This window comes from Megalobrama amblycephala, linkage group LG7, assembly GCF_018812025.1.
Source record: "Megalobrama amblycephala isolate DHTTF-2021 linkage group LG7, ASM1881202v1, whole genome shotgun sequence".
NCBI lineage: Eukaryota > Metazoa > Chordata > Actinopteri > Cypriniformes > Xenocyprididae > Megalobrama > Megalobrama amblycephala.
In genome coordinates this window covers 12,212,016-12,221,804 of record NC_063050.1, presented here as the reverse complement: position 1 = coordinate 12,221,804, position 9,789 = coordinate 12,212,016, and the positions used below count along the sequence as shown (strand labels likewise).

The 9,789-nt window shown below is 34.2% G+C and overlaps 2 protein-coding genes across 2 annotated transcripts in view; one reads left to right on the top strand and one right to left on the bottom strand.

Annotated features, from left to right (window-relative positions):
- Nucleotides 1-9,789, top strand: part of LOC125271359 (complement C3-like) — a 731,185-nt gene that overhangs the window by 131,965 nt on the left and 589,431 nt on the right. The gene's annotated exons all lie outside the window — the stretch shown is intronic.
- LOC125271382 lies at nucleotides 112-1,859 on the bottom strand. The gene is made up of 3 exons (XM_048195461.1): nucleotides 1,253-1,859; nucleotides 789-954; nucleotides 112-563 (listed from the first exon to the last, which is right to left on the bottom strand). The coding sequence occupies exons 1-3, from the start codon at nucleotides 1,451-1,453 to the stop codon at nucleotides 325-327; spliced, it is 606 nt and encodes a 201-aa protein (XP_048051418.1). The 5' UTR covers nucleotides 1,454-1,859; the 3' UTR covers nucleotides 112-324.

Below are 9,789 nucleotides of genomic sequence, written 5' to 3'. Positions count from 1 at the left end.
TTTATCTGATAACAAGTGGTTTTTAGCTGGTAATCGAAAAAGTGCATCGACTCTGAAGTGATGCTAGGTTTTAGCATTGGATTACGTTAGTCATTAACACTAATGGGTATTATTATTAATCTAATTTAAATTAATGTTTTTGATGCATTTGTTGTGGGGGTTTTTATTTTCTCAGATCACACTTTTTATGACACTATGGCGCATAATGATAAAGAATTAAACGAACTTCTCAGAAAAGGACGCGCTGATGTGCCAATGCAGGTAATATGAACAGATTTTGTCACAATTACAACATTTAGATGCTTGCATATATTTAGTAAATAGCTAAAAACTATTTCTGTTATTAATCAATAAAATAGATTGTACATAATTAGCTTTAGTTTTCTCCAGGATCCTCTTTTTGTGAGAGGGTTCACATGAGAGTTCCACTGGAGTCAGCACTAATGTAACAACCTCCTCACCAGTGCTGCCACTGGGATCATCCCCTTTTTCCTCACTGGACGACATGCTTTGGATGCATGTTTCATCCAAAGCATCTCCACTGTCCTGGGCAGAATATTTCACTGTAAAAGAAACAGAGCAGGAGCTGTCAGATCAATAGCTGGACAAGTGTCAATTTCTACAGTAAACAAGCCTGATATTGACATGACCTGTAAGGCTGCTCTGTAAGAAATTAGCCATTGCTCCAAATGTCATATACCTACAGCTAAATGCACAACTATACATTGACTGGCTGACATTAGGTCTGACATTAGGATCTTAGGTCAAATCTTTAGCAGTACAGTTACCTTTTAAAAGACTTGTAAAAATGTTTTTAATTGTTTCTATGGACACCTCCTCTGGTGATACAATAGAATTGTCTGTGACTATCACATCAGTTGAAAAGTTTCCAGATGCATTCCTCTTCCCCAAAAGAAGAAGCAGGTATCTGCCTAAGGCATGCATTTTGTGAATCTGTAATCACAAGGGGAAAAAATTATTTAGACATTAATAGGAAAATGCTGAATGTAAAATATTACTTTTAATATTACTTTAAAAAAATTAATAAGGCAATCTTTTTTCTTTTTTTGGCAGAAGCTATTATAGGCAAAATATAAAGAATGTATCTCCCACCTGTCTTTATATGCTATAAATGTTATTGGAAAATGTCACAGAAAAGTTTATAAAACACTAATACACAACACACGTGATCAATCCACTTTGGAGCCAGGCTCCAAAGGCCAACTTGAATGAATTTAATATAGTGACTTACCAAAACATTTGCAGAATTTAGGAGTTTGCAAAAATTATTTCCACCTTTCATATTTTTGACCCACTTGTCATTTATTTTTTCTTTTGATTGTTTTACTGAATTTTTCATTTGTTGTTTTTGCCCGCAGCGTTTGCAGGTTTTGCAAGCCACTGAAATGTGGGCATTGCATGACCTGCAAATTTTTAGTGTGGACCCGGGCATCCTGTGATAAACAAAAAGCACACATTTTTACATGAGCATACATAGCAAATAATTCGCTGCAATGTTATGTTTTTATGCTTCTAAAAAGTTCCATGCTGGTTAACGCTGCTGGTGTGGTGCTGTGTTTTGGAACATGTCATAAATTGGTTATAAACAGGTCGAAGTTGGTCCAAGCTGTTTCAAGATGGTCATGAGCAGATCAAAACTGGTCCAACAAAGAATTTAGTTAATCTAAGCTAATCCAAGCCTGGACCAGCTGGTCAATGGAAGATGACTTCCTTAAAAAATCTTATACTTGCAGCAACCATGTTCCAAAATACAGCTGTTTTCCCTACTGTTTTTAAAAGTTATAAATGGGAAATATCACCAATTATTAAAGTAAAAGGTTATCCACTGTGACATAATCTGAGCTCATAATATATTATTAAAGAAGAAAAAAGACTGTATTAGATACTATTTAGCAATGCATCATCATGCTAACATCCAAAACTATCTCAGCACATCTAAGTTATGCAGCTAAACATTTTAATTCATCATTCACGTTACTTTTATTTAATTTTTTTGACAGATTCGTTAAATAAAAAAAATAGCATATCAAGTGAGAACCATTAATAAAATAATAATATAGAAATACTAAATGTATAGTTTAAAATGTATTTAGTATAAAACAAGGAAAACATGTTTCCTTACCTGTACAGCTATTTTTCTTTGCACGCAGTGCGCGGGAGATATGCTAAAAAAAAGACACCGGAAGTGGTCCAAGCACCAAGCGGAAAAAAAAAAAAAATATATATATATATATATATATATATATATATATATATATATATATATATATATATATAGTATCTGATAACACAGCATGTTTAAAAATACAACACAAAAATAGGCTACGCTAGATTTTTGTATAGCTTTTTGTACTACTAACTGTGCAATAACGAAATATCAAATAAATACAGGCAATTACTATGCTAATTATATATAACATATTACATACTTTATTTCAAATATTTTTTACCACAATCCTTGATTTTGATTGGTCAGCCGCGACTTTACAGTTGTCCTTAATCGCCAGCCTTACGAAAATCAACTATGGTTTTACTACAAATAAAAACAAAAAATGTGTGTGTGTGTGTGTGTGTGTGTGTGTGTGTGTGTGTGTGTGTGCGTGCGCGCGCGCACGTGCGGTTATACAAATGGTAATTTATGTAACCTACATTTATTATCCTTTACGTAAAATATTATTCCTATTCTGTTCAATAGACTAAAAAAATGTAAAACATGTAAAAATGAATTACAAATGCAATAATACCTATATCTAGTAAATTAAAGGCATTATGATGACACACATTTGTTTAGGCCTATTTTCACACCGAGTTCCCATATTAATCAAATGCTATAGAAGAAGTTAGTTGACATAACTGGAGTCGACATAACTGGATCTTGCAAAATATGCTGTGTTATAGATATGTTTCTTACTACAACAGAAGAATCTGAACAAAACAGTGCCTTGGATGCATGCGTGTCTTCTGTAACACGTTAAAGGTACGTTAAGGATTTGGACGCCAATTAATGCAGAATTATAGTAAATATAAATATTATTATTATTATTATTATTATTATTATTTAAAAAGCACGTTACAAGGCGCAATACCTGATCGAATTAGCAGCAGTTATGAGAATCATCCATGGAATTTGGTAGAAAACACACATTATCCGGCCACGCTCCGCCTATGCTACACTTTAAAGTATGCAATACGTAACCATTTATACGTTATTTATGTGAAAATACGTATATACTTTTAAGTTTCTGAAGCCCAAATACGTGTATATCATACGTTTATGCGTCTATTTAAACGTCACATGCATATGTTTGCAATGGTCAAATTTTACATACAAATAGACACGTATTTTCATGAGATCACGTTGACCAATCACAACAACATGCCGGCAGGCTTTAGCATATCATTAACTATGACTGCTCTGAAGCAGGAAAGTCTCGAGAGAAGCCAGGTTATCCCGGTATATTTTCTGTTGATATGAAAAATTGTGTAGATTTATCAATATAGTGAGTCTGTTAAGATGAACTACATGCCTTTCTCGACTGACGTTCTGAGTTGTTCAAAGCGTTTGTTATGCTGCGTTCACGCCACCTCGTATTTATCGGAATCTTGAAATGACAACACGTGACGTTATATTCGGAGCTGTTCACGTCATTTTGCCAAATACTCCTCGCTGCAGACTGTAGCGCGATGACGTCACGTATTTTGACGTCACGTATGTGTTACCGCGCATGCGCAAAGAATGACGTATCGTCTTGTATGTAATACGCATGCGCGCCAATGACGTCACGTATGTGTCACCGCGCATGCGCGTAAGTTAATGGCACCTTATATACTTATTTTAATAGTTCCTCTGTCATGGTTGTTTATTTTTGTGTACTATATTTTTGGACAGTTTCTGTCGCTTTGGCAATACTGCATGTAAAACATTTATGCTAATGAAGTAGTTAGAAGTTAAACTGACTACATAAAGTATATTTTCAGTCTCTACCAACTAAACCAAAAAAATAATCAAACTGATAACAGTGATAACTTTCTTTTGTGTGCGGGTATAATATATATATATATATGTAATATTTATATGTAAATGATATAAATGATATATAAATACATACACATAAATTATATAATATATCTATATATATATATATATATATATATCTCACATGAAAATTCCTTCAAATCTTCTGAAATTCCCCTCCATCATTAAAAAAACAGTCAACAGAGCAATAGCCCTCAACTTCCTTAACTGAATAAAATCCTCGCAGGACTCCCCTTCTGCCATCACCAACATACCCAGGTGGGCAGTCCTTGAACAGAAAAAGAGAAGAGTAGAGAGAGCTGGTATTGGTTTCACTTTATTTCTTGAACAGCACAAATAACACTGTTTTGAAAATAATTCTACTCTTATTTTTACTTTTCAATTTAGAGGTGATGAAACCCCCCCTGCCTGTTGATTACTTGACCAAGGTAAGTACAGTATAAACTCCTATCAATCTATCAGTTTCCTTTTTTAGTATATCTTACAGTGGGGATCGAAAGTTTGGGAACCCCTTTCAGAATCTGTGAAAATGTGAATTTTTAACAAAACAAGAGAGATCATACAAAATGCATGTTATTTTTTGTTTAGTACTGTCCTGAGTAAAATATTTTACATAAAATATGTTTGCATTTAGTTCACAAGACAAAACAATAGCTGAATTTATTAAAATATCTCCGTTCATAAGTATGTGAACCATTGATTCTCAGTACTGTGTGTGGTTACCTGATGATCCATGACTGTTTTTGTGTTTTGTGATGGTTGTTCATGAGTCTCTTGTTTGTCCTGAGCAGTTCAACTGAGCTCTGTTCTTCAGAAAAATCCTCCAGCTCCTGCAGATTCATCAGTTTTGAAGCATTTTTGCATATTTGAACCCTTTCCAGCAGTGACTGTAGGATTTTGAGATTCATCTTTTCACACTGAGGACAACTGAGGGACTCAAACACAACTATTAAAAAAGGTTCAAACATTCACTGATGCTCCAGAAGGAAACACAATGCATTAAGTGCTGGGGGGTGAAAACTTTTTGAATTTGAAGATCAAGGTAAATTGTACTTAATTTTTCTTCTGGGAAACATGCAAGAATCTTCTGTTGCTTCCGAAGGGCAGTACTAAATGAAAAAAATTATATTTCAACAAAATAAGAAAAATGTGGACATCTTCATCCTGTTCAAAAGTTTTCACCCCCCGGCTCTCAATGCATCGTGTTTCCTTCTGGAGCATCAGTGAATGTTTGAACCTTTTTTAATAGTTGTGTTTGAGTCCCTCAGTTGTCCTCAGTGTGAAAAGATGAATCTCAAAATCCTACAGTCACTGCTGGAAAGGGTTCAAATATGCAAAAATGCTTCAAAACTGATGAATCTGCAGGAGCTGGAGGATTTTTCTGAAGAACAGAGCTCAGTTGAACTGCTCAGGACAAACAAGAGACTCATGAACAACCATCACAAAACACAAAAACAGTCATGGATCATCAGGTAACCACACACAGTACTGAGAATCAATGGTTCACATACTTATGAACGGAGATATTTTAATAAATTCAGCTATTGTTTTGTCTTGTGAACTAAATGCAAACATATTTTATGTAAAATATTTTACTCAGGACAGTACTAAACAAAAAATAACATGCATTTTGTATGATCTCTCTTGTTTTGTTAAAAATTCACATTTTCACAGATTCTGAAAGGGGTTCCCAAACTTTCGATCCCCACTGTAAGATATACTAAAAAAGGAAACTGATAGATTGATAGGAGTTTATACTGTACTTACCTTGGTCAAGTAATCAACAGGCAGGGGGGTTTCATCACCTCTAAATTGAAAAGTAAAAATAAGAGTAGAATTATTTTCAAAACAGTGTTATTTGTGCTGTTCAAGAAATAAAGTGAAACCAATACCAGCTCTCTCTACTCTTCTCTTTTTCTGTTCAAGGACTGCCCACCTGGGTATGTTGGTGATGGCAGAAGGGGAGTCCTGCGAGGATTTTATTCAGTTAAGGAAGTTGAGGGCTATTGCTCTGTTGACTGTTTTTTTAATGATGGAGGGGAATTTCAGAAGATTTGAAGGAATTTTCATGTGATATATATATATATATATATATATATATATATATATATATATATATATATATATAGATATAGATATATATATATATAGATATAGATATATTATATAATTTATGTGTATGTATTTATATATCATTTATATCATTTACATATAAATATTACATATATATATATATATATATATATATATATATATATATATATATATATATATATGTATATATATATTATAGTGTATATTATTTATATATTGTGTATATATTTATTATTTATATTTTATATATATATTATACCCGCACACATACATAATATAAAAAAATATAATGTGTGATAATCTGTATGTGTAATTAATTCATAGTTCTGTAATTATAATTGTAAAAGAGAGATATGCTTTGTTTTGAAATAAAAGAAAGTTATCACTGTTATCAGTTTGATTATTTTTTTGGTTTAGTTGGTAGAGACTGAAAATATACTTTATGTAGTCAGTTTAACTTCTAACTACTTCATTAGCATAAATGTTTTACATGCAGTATTGCCAAAGCGACAGAAACTGTCCAAAAATATAGTACACAAAAATAAACAACCATGACAGAGGAACTATTAAAAAAAGTATATAAGGTGCCATTAATGTTTACAGTAATATTGCAATATACACAGTGAAGTGCAACAGAATGTGGAAATAACCTTTTAAATAAAATACTATAGACACACACATCCGTAATTCCTCATTATATAATTTTACCTCAGATGGCATGTTCAAAACAATGGATATGTGTACTCAGTTTTGCCGCTCTGTTTTTTTTTTTTAATTTTATTTTTATTATTAGAATTTTTATTACTATGTTCTTGTTGTATTTGTATTGTATATGTGAACTGGAAGCTTCAGCACCAAGTAAAATTCCTTGTGTGTGCAAGCACACTTGCCAATAAAGCTCTTTCTTTTATTATTTCTTTGTCGTTTTCAACATTTTTACATATTAACTTGTGCCAAGTTTTCGCATGCGTTTTAAGGACGTGGAATGTCACACACGACGTCAAAACACGTGACAATACCGCGTAACTCATATGACACGCATGCGCTGTCAACATGTTATGGCGCATGCGTTTTAAAGACATGCAATACGTAACATACGTGACGTCAAAATACGTGACGTCACCGCGCTACAGTCTGCAGCGAGGGGTATCTCCATTTTGGTCCTTGGACTGGGAATTATGCGTTTCCATGGCACCACTATCAACACCTATGAATCTACAGCGGTCAGGTGGTATAGCGGCCACGTGGTACATCTGGGAGCTTTCAGAAAACTCCCAGCTTACAAGCTGAAACTACTGGTGCGTTCAAGTCCTCCTGGGAAGTTCGTATTTACGAGGAGGTAAGTCGTGTGTACGACTGTAGGTGCGTTCAAGTCACTTTCGTCAGAGTATGATGGTGGTGTGCCTTCTCTAAATTAATTACACAAAATAACAACACTTCTGCTTCTAAAAAATGTAGAGCAAAGAATGTGCATTAGTTATATGTTGCTTTTTTATGTTTTTTTAAATTAATTTATGAAGCCATTGTAAACTTTATTGTTACATATTACAGTTTTACATTGTGATGCTATCGTATTTTTGCTGGTAATCAGCTTACTTCGTTGTAAATAGAAAAGCCTGACAATGTCACTGCTAAACACCTGTAAGTATTGTGGTATTTCACTATGTTTCTCACTGCCACGCCCCCAACTCGTACAGATCGGATCTTAAAGAAAATTACGAGCTTCCCACTGGTATTTACGACATTGTGGATGCGTTCATGTCGGTTATGCTCGTAAATACGATCTTTCCGACATGACTTGAACGCACCATACGATCTCTACGAAGACGTGAACGCTTTTTACTATGGCGGGCCGGAAGGTCCAAAAATATGGCTACCGACTTGTCGCGGGAATTCACTATACAATTGCCAGTAGCCACTGAGTTTACCACTGATAGGCCGGCGGTGCATCTGCATACACACTCTCCTCACGCAGCGAACGACTCACTTTCCTCACGCAGCGGACGAATCACTTTCCTCACGCAGCTGACCACTGACTCTCCTCAGCCGGCGACTCACTTTCCTCACGCAGCGGACGACTCACTTTCCTCACGCAGCGGACGAATCACTTTCCTCACGCAGCCGGCGACTCACTTTCCGCAGCCGGCGACTCACTTTCCGCAGCCGGCGAGTCACTTTCCGCAGCCGGCGAGTCACTTTCCGCAGCCGGCGACTCACTTTCTGCAGCCGGCGACTCACTTTCCTCACGCAGCATTAACTCTCCTCACGTTTCTTTTCAAATACTGTGATGGTGCAATAACTAACTACATCTAGTAAAATTGATCATTTTTGTGTTGTAAATGTAATTTATTCTGAAGTAATATTCCCATCAGTGTTCTGTAAACTGTTACTGTTAAGATGTAAACTGTTAATCATCAGATTTGTATATGCCCCCTTAAAGGGATAGGTCAATCAAAAATAAAAATTCTGTCATCATTGACTTACCTTCTAGTTGTTCCGAACCTGTATGAGTTTCTTTCTTCTGTTGAACTAAAAATATATTTTGAATGTCAGTAAACAAACAGCTGACTGTAGAGAGTGACTTTCATAGTAGGAAAAAAAAAAAAAAATATGGAAGTCACTGGCTACCATCAACTGGTTACTGACATTCTTCAAAATATCATCCTTTTTCTTTCTTCTGTTGAACTAAACTCATATAGGTTTGGAACAAACTAGAGTGTAAGTCAATGATGACAGAATTATCATTTAGGTTTAACTGTCCCTTGGAATTGATTGTCATGGCATTTTTTTATTTTTTTTTACCTTTATAAAAAGGTAATTTTCCCCTAACCTTGGCTATCAATCTCATGTTAATTAGAATAACTCACTCTAGGGCTTTTATTATTTTTTCCACGGCAGAGGAAACAGAATCTGCATCAGAAGTGGCATTTAGATGCATGTATAAAATTGAATATGAATGTGCAAAACAAGCATGAAAAACACTGTTTAACAACTTTACAATAAAGATCTATAAAGCTTTTGTGGATTTTACAAATTATCTTTATACAATATATACAATATTCTGAAAAAGTGACATTTCCCTTTTTGCAAAGTTCAGATGTTGATAAAATATATAACTTTAACTAAAGATAAATTTTTGATTTGCAGCTGTCATGCTTAAACACTGGTTCTGCAGATTTTTGACATTTCAAATTTGCATTGTTTTTGTAACCATCACATTAGTTTATGGTATACGCTACTTTCATGTTTTTTTAAAAAAAAAATTTTAATCAGCTTACAACAGATTCCTTATTTGATAACACTATTCAAAAGAGCATTCACTACAAATAACATTTTAAACAAGGCACCAACAGCTATACTGCTTGGGCCCCTAAACAGTGACTGTTTCACTGAGTCTAATGTGATGGTTACAAAAACAATGCAATTTTGAAATGTCAAAAATCTGCAGAACCAGTGTTTAAGCATGACAGCTGCAAATCAAAAATGTATCTTTAGTTAAAGTTATATATTTTATCAACACTTGAACTTTGCAAAAAGGGAAATGTCACTTTTTCAGAATATTGTATATTAAAGATAATTTGTAAAATCCACAAAAGCTTTATAGATCTTTATTGTAAAGTTGTTAAACAGTGTTATTC

What these genes read in the sequence shown, in the direction of transcription:
- LOC125271382 (XM_048195461.1), bottom strand. Translation starts at nt 1,453, where the DNA reads ATGCCCGGGTCCACACTAAAAATTTGCAGGTCATGCAATGCCCACATT. An exon ending in TAAATTCTGCAAATGTTTTG is followed by an intron (nt 955 to 1,252) that starts GTAAGTCACTAT and finishes TTGTGATTACAG; the next exon opens with ATTCACAAAATGCATGCCTT. An exon ending in TTTTACAAGTCTTTTAAAAG is followed by an intron (nt 564 to 788) that starts GTAACTGTACTG and finishes TTTCTTTTACAG; the next exon opens with TGAAATATTCTGCCCAGGAC.